The sequence below is a fragment of the Centroberyx gerrardi genome, chromosome 23 (assembly GCF_048128805.1).
Source record: "Centroberyx gerrardi isolate f3 chromosome 23, fCenGer3.hap1.cur.20231027, whole genome shotgun sequence".
NCBI lineage: Eukaryota > Metazoa > Chordata > Actinopteri > Beryciformes > Berycidae > Centroberyx > Centroberyx gerrardi.
The window spans coordinates 11,221,302-11,236,004 of record NC_136019.1 but is presented as its reverse complement, the minus strand read 5'-3'; the positions used below and the strand labels follow the sequence as shown (position 1 = coordinate 11,236,004).

At 40.7% G+C, this 14,703-nt stretch overlaps 2 protein-coding genes across 3 annotated transcripts; both read left to right on the top strand.

The window, feature by feature from the left end:
- Positions 1-4,262: 4,262 nt before the first annotated feature.
- On the top strand, positions 4,263-6,534 carry LOC139911467 (gamma-aminobutyric acid receptor-associated protein). Its single transcript, XM_071899002.2, has 4 exons — positions 4,263-4,495; positions 5,902-5,980; positions 6,109-6,227; positions 6,384-6,534. The coding sequence occupies exons 1-4, from the start codon at positions 4,406-4,408 to the stop codon at positions 6,462-6,464; spliced, it is 369 nt and encodes a 122-aa protein (XP_071755103.1). The 5' UTR covers positions 4,263-4,405; the 3' UTR covers positions 6,465-6,534.
- A 1,898-nt stretch (positions 6,535-8,432) lies between these two features.
- Positions 8,433-14,572, top strand: gps2 (G protein pathway suppressor 2). 2 transcript variants are annotated; one of them, XM_071899017.2, is made up of 11 exons: positions 8,433-8,574; positions 8,961-9,078; positions 9,171-9,280; positions 9,652-9,764; positions 10,246-10,325; positions 11,020-11,099; positions 11,539-11,713; positions 12,345-12,428; positions 12,634-12,710; positions 13,173-13,268; positions 13,771-14,572. In XM_071899017.2, the coding sequence occupies exons 2-11, from the start codon at positions 8,985-8,987 to the stop codon at positions 13,861-13,863; spliced, it is 1,002 nt and encodes a 333-aa protein (XP_071755118.2). In that variant the 5' UTR covers positions 8,433-8,574; positions 8,961-8,984; the 3' UTR covers positions 13,864-14,572. The 2 variants fall into 2 exon arrangements, with proteins under 2 accessions (XP_071755118.2, XP_071755117.2); XM_071899016.2 differs by having other exon boundaries at positions 9,652-9,767.
- The last annotated feature ends 131 nt before the right edge of the window (positions 14,573-14,703 follow it).

Here is a 14,703-nt window from a genome sequence, read left to right as displayed (position 1 = left end):
TGTGACAGGAAACTGCAACTGTCTTTCCAGTATTTTGCCCCTGACTTACTTGAGATGACTTTGGTTCAGGCTTTTCCAAAAATGTCCCCTTCAGAACCAAAACTGGAGATGAAACAGATGTCTTAAGGTTGCTTAAGGTTTTTGTTTCCTTCCCCTTCTTGAAGGAATCTGCATGGGATGTAACATTGAGCCTCCTCTAGCCTTTAAACAATTAAAGCAATTGACAACAGCTGTACTTATTTAAGAACTGTATTGTATCTCATATGGTACCATGTAGCACCGTCTCAGATCCAACTGGCTTGTCATTTCTCTTTGATCTGTTGATTGTTGTAATCACTTGTAAATGTAGGCTAATTAACTTTTTTAAGGCTACTAGTACAAATCTAACAGTTCCCAGCCTCTGTTTTTAGGTTTTTGCAGTCACCGCTGTATTTTTCTCTTTTAACTATTCAGCAGTGCACATTTGATTATAGTTTGCTGAGTGTTCATGATTGAAATAATGTGTAAAGGAGAAACAGAAATGGCACTAAAGTGCTTTTTTTTTATGCCCCACAGGAATTTTGCTGTGTCTATATTGTGTTGGTCAACCCTGTAAGTCTGAGCACACAGGTAGTTGCTGAACACAAACCAAGCATCAATAATGAGATATACTGATCAATCATTCATGCTCCTCTGTCCTGAAGGCTGCAGGTCGTGTGTGTGTGTGTGTGTGTGTGTGTGTGTGTGTGTGTGTGTGTGTGTGTGTGCACTTCCATTCTGTGTTGAGGAAAAAGCATCAATTACATGTATTTTCCCTAGATGAATGGCAGATAGTTGAGCTCTTAAAAGAGCCACCGCAGCAGATATCTATCTTACTGGTTCTACAGTGAGTTGTTTTATAACCAATAAGAACAATCAATGGTTTTATATGAAACCATTATACAACAAACCATCCTTGGTTCTGCATAGATGTATTTTGTGTACATTTTAAACCAATGAAGACCCACTTTAGAGTGACCTGGTTATATATGGTTATGGTTGGGGTTTGTTCTTCAGAAAGAAATAATATATTTTAGTGTCTGTTCCTTAACTTATATTATTTCTGGAGGGGGCACTTTCAGCACACCTTCTCTTCTCTCATTTTACTATGGAAGTCCATGAAGAAAAAAAATCTACTGAAAATGGCACCTTCTGCGCTTTCACATGAAGGCAGAAAGAAGATAATTTATTGTTTCACTGAAACCACAGGAGCTGGAATCAAATCCCATTCACAAGTGACACAGGTATTCCACACTGCTGAAGCGGAGTGAGCCCTACACCCTAAAATCTCTGCAAGACATATTGAAGGTAAAGAAGAACCTGTGCACTGATAACTTCACTCCGATGGTAAGGGTCAAAGTTTGTCAGATGTTTATTGGACAGGACTGGCCCTAAGCAGGCCTGATATGTGAACCAAAATATTTGAACAACTGTCCCAAGCTATCCCTTTAATTTGGTTGTGTTAACTGGTGGGCATTATTTTTCTCACTTGAAGGTTGCATGTTAGATCATCTTGCACAAGGGGCGGAGCTACAGGGGTGGCTGGGGTGGTATTGGCTATCCTTGAAATCTGATTGGCCATCCTTGGTGCCACCCCAAATTTTCCTGTACGTCATTGGCTGTTTAACTCTGATTGACACATTGAAATTGCCTGAAATGTAAGACTGTGTTGTTTTAAGTGACCAAGGCGCCCTTTTTGACACCCCTCATAGAGTGTGACAGGTTTTTATGTTTTGTTTTTTCCAGACATTTCACCGTCCAGTCCATAGTCTGTTTTTCTAATTAATCATTGGACAATACAAGTCAAATTAGTCCTTGCAGTGACAAAAACTTTGTCCTTCAGGTAATACTTTGTTTAATAATTTGTTTCTGAGCATATTAAAACTTATTTGCTGAATCCTGGGTACACACAATTGATTAAAAACAATCAAACTATATTCATTATAGTTCATTTTTAACTCTCAACCTCATTTTTATGCTTATGGTCCTCGGACCCCCATGGCTCCCCCATTTAAAAAATACTAGAATCCCCACTGTCTTGCACACCAAACAAATGAAAGAAGCAGCAAACCTGAGTGTCATTTTGTTTATTTCAGATTCCCTCTATAAAGTCCCACAATGCATGAAAAGGTTTGACCAAACTCAATGTGAACAATGTGCAGAAATCCAGAAAATCAAATGGGACGGGGGGATATTTTTTCACAGTACTGTATATCATGTATAACAAACAATCCAAAGACAACTCTTTCAGAGACACTAAAGGTGCTTTCCTCTGGTCTAAAATATCAATTAAAAACTATTCACTAGTCAATTGTATGTTTTTATCTAGATGGAAATGCTGAAACAATAGTGAAACTCAGGCTAGTCACTAAAAAGTTTTGTAAACTGAAATAAAAAAGCAAATGTTCACTGAGGAAAAAATAGACCTAAACTACTGCTAAAACTAACTGACGGAATAATAAAAAACAAGTCATTCAGTAATTTTCAAACATTGTTTTTCAATCACTGAAACAAGGTGGGTGAAGTGGAGAGATAATCTTCTAATACTGTGAATGGGCTGAGATCAACTAGCAGTACACTGATACACATTATGCCCAACACTCCTCATAAGGTACAAAACAAAAACTGCATTCCTCACAGGCCTGACCATTACAAAGTAAATACAAGTTAAAGCTATTATAATAGCTGTGTATGTAATCTAATAGCGCTTAGGTAGAGATAGTGAAAGAATACAGTTTAGCTTTGGAAAAACAAACAAACATGTAGTATCATTCAAACTCATCAGTTAGTAGTATGGTTTGAATTTCCAGCATTCAGAAGGGGGAAGTTTAATTCAGAGTCTGTCTGTTTTGTGAACGCGAGGTGGGAGTGTGTTGTGGAATGAAGGAGGGAGGGACTTTTCAGATTCATGCAGTCTGGCTGATTGCCTGTGGTTCAACGCAGAACAAACCATCAGGAGAGTATTACGCACTCAGGTCAGTTTAGGTGGAGGCATCACATGAGCAGGGAGAGATACGGAAGTCGAGCTCAGTGTGACTCAGGGAACTATGGTCTCTTACGCAATACCCAGTTGTCACCTTATCCCATGAGGGTGTGTTTAAGGAAATGGGCATATTATGGACAGAAAACTGTTTTAACATTCACTTCTCAGGCTTATCTTACTTAATAATGTAAATATATTGACATGAATACGTTACTTTTTTTTTTACCAGAAATGAATCCAATGATTGTTGGTCACTATTCGAAATTTAACAGCCACTATTCCTGTTTATGTTTTCAATTATCTATTTTACTAATCATTGAATAGGCAGCAGCACTTTATAGTTAAGTAAAGTAATTAATTCGGCTAGTAAGCCTTGTATCTTCTAAATTGTAGTTCCTTGTTCCCAATTCCCAATATTGGCTAGTAATCATGACAATCAATTAATCTAATCTAATCTAATACTAACTGGCAATAGCTCAACAGCTCAAGACAATGGACCCCCATTTTATAAGATTTTGTCCCAAGGAAGCCCATCTGTGAAGACTTTTGTGATTAGCAATCATTTATAATGGTAATAATGTGATCCTTAATTGCTTCTCTTTTCACTTCACCCCCTTCAAGGAGGTCAGAGGTCAGAATCAGATGCAGAGCAGGACTGCTGGAGCTGGTAGGGAGTCGGCGTCTTGCTCAAGGACACTTCAGCAGGGCGGATGTTTGCCAAAATGGGGCTTGAAGGTAGTAACTACTAGTTATTGCTTAACTGTCTATAGGCTACTGTCAGTGTAAACTATACCCCATTTTGCTGGGAATCCCCAAATTAGTCAGTGGATAGTGGATTAAACAGTCCTCATTTTTCTGGGAACCCCCTGGATGTTGTGGGACTAACAACCACTGCCTTGCACAGACAAAATTACAATACCCTCCGCCTAAAATTGCGTGTTGTTGCGTCTCTTTTTCAGCAGGGCTCTTTGGCTGGCAACCGCAGGGCCTCGGTCATATGACAAGGACAGATGCCTCATCACAGCCCTCCCCTAGGTTTTACGCGCAGTGGTTGATCAAAATAAAATAGTTCCAATAAAGATGTGATCCTAGTATTTAAACCGGTCCACACAGTGACTACTTCAAAAGACGAATGTTTATTGGAAGAAACGTTGGGTATCGCTCCATGAATAATGTCAATGTGTCTAAACAGCATGACTTTTATTCTGCGATTTAGACTCGCTACGTCATATTGTTATTGTATCCCTCCGCCGCAGTCGCACTAGGAAAACAGCTGTAGCGAGCTAAGTAACGCTAGCTAGCAACATTTGTTTTTGTCGAGTGTCACCGAATTGAGTCGTTCCTTGAGCAACCGCAATCATACACCCCGGAGTGACCGACTAGTTGTCTGTCATTTCTTTAACAATGAAGTTCCAGTACAAAGAGGAGCACCCCTTTGAGAAAAGACGGTCCGAAGGCGAGAAAATAAGGAAGAAGTATCCGGATAGGGTACCAGTAAGTAGCGAACGTTAGCTTGCTAACACTTTAGCTTGTTCGGTGTTGTTGGCAAACGAGATAGCCGTTTGAGATAGCTAGCTGCTGTAGCTAACCATACCCTGTTACGACTGCTGCTTGCTAGCTTACTGTGCCATTTATAGTACATATTTAAATTTAAACAGTAACAGATACTGTTAGGTTGCTAATTACCCACACAGTTTTTGTTATTTTTCCTCCTCGGTTGACTGACTGCCACGTTAGAAAACAACACAGTAATATTAATGTTAACCAACAACAGGAATTACGGCCCCGAAATGTCATACAGGCCAGCTAATGATATCTTAATTTACTAATCTGCCCGTGTGTGTTTATTTATTCAACGTTACAATGACAACCACAATACCCACAATTCTGATGTTAACGTTACCGATACAAAGAGAAAGAACAGTTTCAGTCGGTTGATAAACCAAGTAACGTTTCGCTAGTTACAGCGTTAGCCGTACCTTGGGTGTTCAACACAGTGAAAGAAATATCAAGTGTACGCTGGCTGATCATACTTTAAAAGTGTTCACGGAGAGGTAGCTAGATGTATACTAAAACCTGGTTATAGCTTTAGGCTGCATGTTGAAATGGCAACGGCAGTGTACCCTAAAATAGGTGGTGTCAACTAATAGGACACTTGTTTACGTCGCACTGCCTCTTGTAGATAGATTGTTAACGGTCATGTTCCCTGGCCTTTTATCACCCATAGTAACTAAACGAGAATGGCTAGGTCAAAACTGCCAGTGGGTTAAGATAGTTTGTCTTTCAAGCTTCTCTTCATGACAAGTATTATATGTAGCTATAGCAGGAATTTGGTTTCAGTAGTAATGCTCCTAGCCATACTTTGTAATAGATTTGTTTTAATGTAATAATGCTTTGTCTCAAGTTGTCTATTCCCCAAATCTAGGTTATGCATTTGCTTGGTTTTAAGGCTTGTTTCTTTGAAAGAACAGAAAGAAGCACATTGTTTCTTTCTCTTAAAGATTTGGTTTCACATTGACCCTTCCCCCACTCGTCTATTCTGTGTCCTAGGTCGGTTGCCCAAACAGTAAAGAAAATCAACCTGCCTATTTCCAAACCACTGACAAAATATTGGGGGCGATCTTGGAAAAATGTTGACCCAGGTTACTATTTGACCAAAAAAAACAACATAGATTAAATCTTTTTCTATTTTAATCAGCATTTGACTGAACATTAGGGTGTGTTCTCAGATCCCTTTTCTGAGAAATGTGAAACAGGTGAAATATTACTCACTCAGTAGCTGAAGTAATTACTCAATGCTCACAACTTTTGCTCAGTGGAAAAGATAACTAGATTCATTTGCTGAGAGCACATCAAGTCTTTAATATTTTAGTGTCACTGTTTTTTTTTCTCCTTTTCAGGTAATTGTGGAGAAAGCCCCCAAAGCCAGAATAGGAGATCTGGACAAGAAGAAATACCTTGTCCCCTCCGACCTGACAGGTAAACAGAACAGACCGTAAGATTAAAAACTGTATTAGCTGCCAAAAATGGACAATGTTATAGAGACACTGATATCTCCTAGTTACATTTTAAAAAATGTCCTTGCCCTCTCTCACGCTCTTTAATAGTGGGCCAGTTTTACTTCCTCATCCGGAAAAGAATCCACTTGCGAGCTGAGGATGCTCTCTTCTTCTTTGTAAACAACGTCATTCCACCCACCTCAGCTACCATGGGACTGTTGTACCAGGTAGGAGTCTTATCTAATTTTCTCCACCGATGACCTGCTCTCAAACTGCGTCTTTATCAGCTTATTGAGCTATTTTTTTTCTGTTTTTCATGTCATAACGGCTTTTTATCTGCCTCTTTCACACTCTATATCCTTCTTACTTTCTTTCATTCACAGGAGCATCATGAAGAGGACTTTTTCCTCTACATTGCCTACAGTGATGAGAGCGTGTATGGGGACAGCCAAAGGGAAATCTGATGCCACTACCATCACCCCACCCCCACCCATCCACCTCTCCAAGACCTCCACCATTCATTAAAATATTAAATCCAGCTCAGCAGCCTAGAGTTCCCAGAGTAAATATGTCAAATGCACTTTCACCACCCATCCTTTCCCCCTCTCCCATCCATTTACGTCTTTATTATTCTCCTGCAGTCTGAATTGTATTTGCCTCCTGTTTTCTTTTCGATAGTGTCTTTGTTTAAGTGGTCTCATGGCCAGTTTTTCTGTAGTGTATTGATCCTACTTTACAAAACTGAGAGAGAATTTGGTGTTAGAACTAGACCGTAATTGCAGTTATTTCAAAGGCAAGGGATGAAAGGCACAGAATGTGAATTTAAGTTAAAATCAGCTCTTATTGACAATGAAGATAGTTATTGGTTATTATAGTCATTATAGTTTGCATGAGGATGTGTTGCGTTTGACCAGGGTTGGAAATTAACAGCAGCCACCAGGTAAATTTGTCTGTGGCAGGTAAATATGTCTGTTGTATCAGCTACTTTGACAGATAACCAACTGTTTTACAGCTGTTATTTTCCCCTAAAAAAAAAAACTACAATTGCTAGTGAATTTTTGTAATCCACCAGCCACTAAAGCCAGTGAATAAGAATCATAGTTTCCCGCCCTGCATATGATCTTTGTAAGGAGTATAATAGAATTCAGACTAAACAATCATCTTCCCTCTGTCTCTGCTTTCAGTGGTAAGACTATTACTTTGACTGCTATTATGATTATCGTTGTTATTATTGTTCTTAATTTTAGATGGCTTAATTTCTAAAGGTATTGTAAAGCTGAGTGCAATTTCTCTTTTTTAAGTTTTGTTTCCTTTTTTTAAAAAAAAAAAAAGATTTGAACTCGGTATACAGCTGCATTACTGGCTCTTTCTCTCCACTCATGACCATACATGATAAAATGTGATAAAAAGCTAACTGTGTTTCTTGTCTTTATTGAATATCATAGTGCATGTGGAGGCTATATGTTATCTGGTGTGAACGATCTGTTACGGAACTGCACATGCATTTTTTACTCTTCTATTACACTGTATCTTTTCCCTTGATAATTTTAATTTAACAACCAGTTGCCACAGAGATGTCAGCACCACGGCCGCAGCTGCAATTCTCTGTGCCGACAACCACTCCTACTGCATCAGTTGTGTTAAGTGTATGGGTGAGGAAGAGATTTCACCAGAGCCAAGATGGAGGTGTGCTGATGAAGTGCTTTCCTTATTTTCACTGTAAGATGGATACTGAATATGTGGTACTGTTCAGGATAGCATCCTTTGTAAAAAAAAAAAAAAAAAAAAGACTTTGTAGGGAAGTAAAAGCAAGACATGCAACTTAACTGTGTTTTTGTGTGTGTGTAAGTGAGAGGCTAAACTGTAAATGTAAGGTGGTGGAATGGACTGGAATCTAACCAGATGGACTGGTCTGGTCCCTAGTAATTACAACCCTGGTGAAGTTTAGTCCATGCCTTTCAGGGCATTTATTTGTGTAAGTGAACTGAACATACATGCTGAAATTCTGATTTAGTTCAACCTTAATAGCTTTGTTTTGCCACAGTTGCACTAAGTGCCTTATCATATTAGAGAGCTTGTGGCTGCATGTGTGCCTGCCCTAGTTGTGCAAGGCCATAGGTGTTTTTTACGTTTTGTATCTGAGGAGCCAGCTTGGCTCAAGACAAGGCCTACTGTTTCACATTTAGATTGTTTGAACTGGTTTTTACAATGTGTCCATACTCAGTGTAAAGGTCTTGGTCAGCAGGGATTTATTTTGATTCATTTGTCATTTATATTTTCTTATTTTGACTAAGGCATCGGGGATAGCTAGGCCGAAATACAGAAAAACTACCAGTTCCAGAATGCATCTTGACAAGCCCCAGACCGCAAACCGGATGTCGTCTTTTGTTTGACACAGGAAGTACAATATTAAAATATTTACTTGACCAGAAACCCCCTTGCTATGTTTATGTTTTGGGGAAAAGTTTGGATTTTATTTTGTTGAATTACAGCAGAAGTACAAAGCTAAGCCACCTCAAATCCAAACCGTGACAGGGTTAGGTTTTTTATTAAACGACCCACAAAGCAACGAAAGTAAGATATCCGTTTTCCACTTCAACTTTGCCGCACTAGCACGGATAATATTAGCTGCGTAAATAGCTAATGCTAGCTAACGTTTTGGGCACGTTCAAAGGAATTTTTTTCGTGTAACGTTAACCGCTACCTGATATACTCAACTTCCACACATCTTCATCTCAAGTAATACCATTTATATAGATAACTAACACTACTAAGTACTGTATATAATGCATAGCAGCAGCTAATGTTACCCAAGCTAGAACTGTTAGCTTAAAAGCTAAGAAAGCTAGGCCTTTAACGTTTAGATCTATTCTTCAGCTATAGACGTTGCAATTTGCAAAGCAGTTCTTTCTTGTAAACGTAACCCTCACTACTTGTAAACTACATTTCTCCTACACCAGCTGGCCCCTCCACTGCCTGTCACCATGCCCGCTCTGCTGGAGAGACCCAAGCTGTCCAACGCGATGGCCAGAGCCCTCCATAAGCACATCATGAGGGAGAGGGAGCGCAAGAGGCAAGGTGCGGTGCCACTGGGAGTGTGTATGTGAATATATAATAGACAATGATTGCTGTGCCAAGTGTGTAACACTGTAACAACTGTCAATTGTCAGAGGAGGAAGAGGTGGACAAAATGATGGAGCAGAAGATGAAGGAGGAGGAAGAGAGGAAGAGGACGAAAGAAATAGAGGAGAGGATGTCTTTGGAGGAAACTAAAGAACAGGTTGGAAAGAGATAAAACACAAATATTCACACCTCCATAAAAGACTACAACATCATATCAAAGGACTCTTGGAGAATAAGCTCTTTGATCAACTCATCACTGTGCAACGAGAAGATTGGTAGCAGTTTCACCTCTGTATGCAGCATTATTATCGTCACTGCAGTACATGCTAGAGCTTTTGCAAATTCATCTTCACTATGTTCAGTAGGTGGTCTGTGCTAGCTCATCATACACAAAACACGTGGGTGAAGATGGTACCAAGTCTCATTATACAATGTATGCGGATCAAAGAGCTTACTCACCAAAAGTTTGTGATATTCTTTTAGCATCAGTACTTTCAGCTCAATGTGTCTTTGCCATCTGAATTTCAGGTAATGAAGATGGGGGAGAAACTTCAGGGACTCCAAGAGGAGAAACACCAGCTCTTCTTACAGCTTAAGAAAGTCCTCCATGAAGAGGAGAAGAGACGCAGAAAGGAGCAGAGGTAGTAAGGGATTCAGAGATTTTGTTTTTAATTCCGTACATGAAGGTATGTTTGCTTTTTGTGTGAGAGGATGGTGCTGTTATCAAGGCTTAGTCAGAATCGAGGATTTAACTAAAGACCACTTGTATTTCTGTACCACCTGTCATAATACGCAGAGCACTAACCATAACTCCGGACCCCACTCACCCCCTTACTTCTTTCTTCACATTGCTTCCATCTGGTCGCAGGTACAGGTCCCTCACCTGGAGATGGGCCTGTTTTAAAAAGAGCTTTGTCCCCTCTGCCATTGAAGCTCTGAATTCAATGCATTGATTGAATGTCTTGTGCCAATGTATTGTTAATGTATTGTGGTCTTCCTGTTTTGTATGAATAATGTGTGGTGGGTATGTGGGTACATGTATGTGAGGCTGTGTATAAAGGGTGGAACCAAATTTCCTCTTGTAGGACAATAAAGTATCTATCTATCTGTCTATCTATCTAGTGATATCACAACATTGACGTCAGCCAGCTACCAATCCAGTCTGCCCATGCACGCAGGACAGCACCTCCTCAGCATTCAAGGTAAGATACTTTTAGGTTTTATGCATCATATAGCATCATCTGAATTACAGAGAATGTTTTGTGTATGAAATCCATTGTTTTGTTATTGCAAAGAAACACACACATATTCTGTACAGTCCCACGATTTTGCAGTTAGCTAGCTAAAAAGGATTTCAAAACGCATTGTAAAAGTGTAAATATTATAATCCATATCAGACAGAGTTTTGAATTGTGACCAAACCGTCCTACCTGTTGGTGGATAAGCAATGTATCAGCAATAGTATATACCCAATAAACAACACAGGTTTTTTCCTCAGATGTTGACATGAATAGTAAAAGATAGAGAAGACAGATTATTTCTTTCTGAACATGTGAAGAGGATTTGTCTGGGATTTGTGTGAAAAATCACAGCTAAGGTGCAAAGATTGTAGTTAAGGATACATTTTCACATTGATGGAACTTTTGCTTCTTTTTAAGTAGATACCGCTCAATAAACAGACCATATTTGTGCAAAATGATTTCTAAAGCGATGTAAACCGTATTGAAGTTTGATTGCTCACAGGTAGTGAGGAGTGAAGTGTCTCACCCCTGACTGACTGACCTGAATTTGCCCCTTGATGCCCACAGCACCATGGCAACAGCGCTGTGGGGGAAAATGCCATTATCCATATCACATTATTACTAGTGCGCTGATCCTTCTATTTTCCTCTCTCAGGCAGTCCAGTCAGCCACAGTCGACCCGGTGCGCTGCTAGGAGAACGCAGTAAACAGCTGTTTCCGACTCCTGTGATCCCGGTGAGTGCTGCACTCAAACTACTATTGTCTTTCCACCAAATGTCACCGTTCTGCCCTCCATCCCTCTCTCTGGATTTTTCTCCACAGGCAGTGAACTGGAGTATGGATTCACTGTAATGTGTTTATTGTGTTTCAAGTGTGTTGCTGCTGTGACAATTGAATTTCCCTCTGGGATAAATGGAGTACCTGCTTGTTGCTCTGTCTGTTAGTCAGCCTTACAATGTTGTGTGGAGTTTGATCTCTGACTAGTTTTTGTGTGTGTGCAAACTTCATTTGTGGTTTTAGTTGCAGGGGATTGGGTGAAGCCAATACTCATACACCACTCTTCTAATCCACCTATATTCAGAGAAACAAACTAACAAACGTCTTTCAGGAAAAAAAAGAATTTAGGACTCTAGTATACCAGACTATTTACCCAGCCTTCTTCCTCCTCCTGCAGGGACGTCACTACCAGACGCAGCCTGGGTTCAGCACAAGCTCAGCAGAGCATGGCCAGTTCAGCGGAGGTCAGGGGGTTCATGAGCCCTATGGGGTGGCCCAGGCCCAGCATCCCTCCACCTACGCCCCCGGACCCTCGGTACCAGTCAGTTTCGCCAGCAGCTCCCAGATCAGAGGTGTGTGTGTTATGCTAGGATCACACTTGATCTGTAATGCATTTATGTTGCTGCAAACTGTGTGCAGAGTTCTACGCAAGGATCCCATGGCTCAAATGTGATGAGAAGAAACCGATTAGAGTTGGTTATCGAAAGTGGTATTACAACAAAAAAATTTGTTGAAAATTTTTTGATTCACTGACAAAATGTTTTCATCTCGAAAACCTCATGGAGAGCCTGGAAAAAATGGGGCACAACACCATTTGTTTTAGTTTACGTATGCACTATCAATGCATGGAATGCGTGGAATAAATGCAATGCATGCAACACTTTGGTCTCAACACAATGCACCTGCAACAACAAATGCAGTATTATGTGATTTTTTTTTTTCTTTGAACCAAATGAACCTCTGTTAGCTGGGATCACACTTACTGTGTCACTTTCTAAGAGTAAGAAAAAACAATGAATTTCTCTCCAGGGTGTGCATTCTGAATGTCAGTAGATCAATATGCCGTCATTCACTTTCTTATTACTAAGTCATTTTGCACGTGTCATGACTTTGGAGAAACTCAGAGATCAATAATTTGAGTGACCGCATCGCAGTGGGATTTAGTAATTGTAATAAGACCCTCCTGCTTCCTCCCTTCCCCAGGTGCGTCTGCGTTTCAGGCCATGCAGTACCTCCCCCACCAGCAGCCCGGCTACCCTGTCCACAGTCACTTCACCTCCCAGCCTGGTCAGTTCCTCAGCCTGCTGCCCCACTCCCTGTGGTCCCACTGCAGTTTCATCCCCTTTGCATATTAAATTCTCTTACTAGAGATCTCTCATAACCATTAATAATTGTCAACCAGAGGCAGGATCAGTTGCAGAGTAACTCTATGTATACTGCTGTATATAATCATTTGGTTCCTATGGTAATCTGTCTACTATATATTCTGCAGGTTTTATCCCTGGGGGAGGAATACCCCTCCAGAAGCAGCTGGAGCACGCCAACCAACAGTCAGGCTTCACTGATGCGGTAAGGCCATTTGAAATTTTGATCCTTCAGTGTAGTCCTGCAGAAGCCCCATAAAGATACACTGGGATGCATACATATTGGGAAGAGCACCTGGAAAGCAGAGCATCAACAGACTACTGATGCCTATATACAATTTTGATTGTATATGCAAAATGATATTTTATTGAATTATTATCTCTTGGGATATTTTGGGCATCTTGAAATGGCAGGGCTACGTAAAAAAATGCATAGTCATTCAACTGTTCATCCACATCTGATATGAAAATATCCTCAAAGTTCACAGACTGGACTTAAACACAGTTGCCAAGTAATAAGAGTATGGATCCAAAACATCCAAACATGTCTTGCTGTCCAAATACTTTTGGAGCTCACTGTGTATTTAATTGAACCTAGTAGCTGGTTTAGAGCATATTCCTCATTCTGCCCTCTACCTCACATGTCGTGCCTTACCTTTTTTTCCAGGGTGCTTTGAGGCCGATGCACCCTCAAGCCCTCCATGCTTCTGCTGCCGGCCTGCTGCCCACACCGCCAATGACGGTCCAGATCCCCACTGCAAAGGTTAACCCCCAAAACACACACACACACACACACAGCTCTTTCCATCACCTCATACTCCAGTCAAATGGCACAAGCACCCACTCTGCATTATCTGAGACGTCAGTTATGTAATACCACCGCAGTGTCTTTAGTTCCTTGTGATTTGTAAGGGAGTGTTCGAGATTTAGCGGGGGCGAGGGATGGTCAAAAATGGGGGCGAGTTCTCTATCTTTTTTGTTGCTGGGGGGAAGGTGGTGTGTTTTTTAAATTGGGCCCAGGGGACGGGTGTGCATTTTCCCCCTGGTTTTTGGCTATAAATTATTTTGCAGAGTCATGATGACCCAGTGACACATCTTTCTTTCTATATTGTCATTACGCCTTTCAGTCTGTGATGTACACTTCTTGTTTACTACCAAAAATGTCTCATATGAGGCCCGTCGCCCAAGAGAAAAGTTTTATATGCGGTCATGTATGGTCATTTTTTCATCACCGCGCCAACGTTGTTTCATGTTTCTGTCGCCAGGCTCCGTTCCAGAGTTCTCCCCAAGCCGCTCCTCGCCACGCCTTCCTCCCTCATGCCCAGAGCGGACAGAGATTTTATCACCATGGCAAGTAAACACGGCCACACCCCCGCGCCGCTGCCTAACCTCGCCAAGGTGACCACTGTCGCTGAGATTTCACGGCTTCACCCGTGATCCTGCAGAATCTGTCAGACGGATAACGGAACGACCCCTTCAGAACTTGCTTGATGATGGCTGACTGTAAAAGCCCCCAAATTATTAGGCTGAATTAGGCCATAGGCATTGAGTTTCACTTCTTGTGTAGTATTGTATCTTCTTTTTGGGCTTTGTTTTGCTCTTTTAACTTCCTTGATCAGTGGTCAGCAATCGTCAAGATTGATCTCTTCATGTGTTTGTCAACATCCAGCCTTGATTAACATAACTTCAAATATGTTTACTTTGTAAAATTGTTTATCACTTAAACTACACAGCAAAGGCATCGTGTTAGTGCTACTTTGCTTAAACAATGCTCATAATATATTGTATAAAGCAAGATTGCCTGAATAAGAGCCTGTTCTTTGAGTACTAGCGTTCATAATCACAATGTGTCAAGGGATGGGTGGCGACTAAAGCCAGATCCCGTTAGCTCTGCAGGACCAGGGTCGGTTACCATCAGTACAGAGACGACCGTTTCTCCTGCGAAATATGAATGATGGAGGATTTTCAGTGTTTTTCTCTCGCCTTCTTTAGTAGAAATTAAGTTCAAGTCTATGCTGTTTTAAAGCTTTATGCTGTTGAAATAAAAGAATAAGCACACACACCACATCTAACAATTTGTGTCGTCTTTAAGTTTGGCTTTTGGGGAGACATTCTGCAGTTTGGACTTAATGTATGAAGACAAAAATTAAGGATACCAAAATGCCACAACTTGTCCGCCTGCTGAATCCTAGCACAAT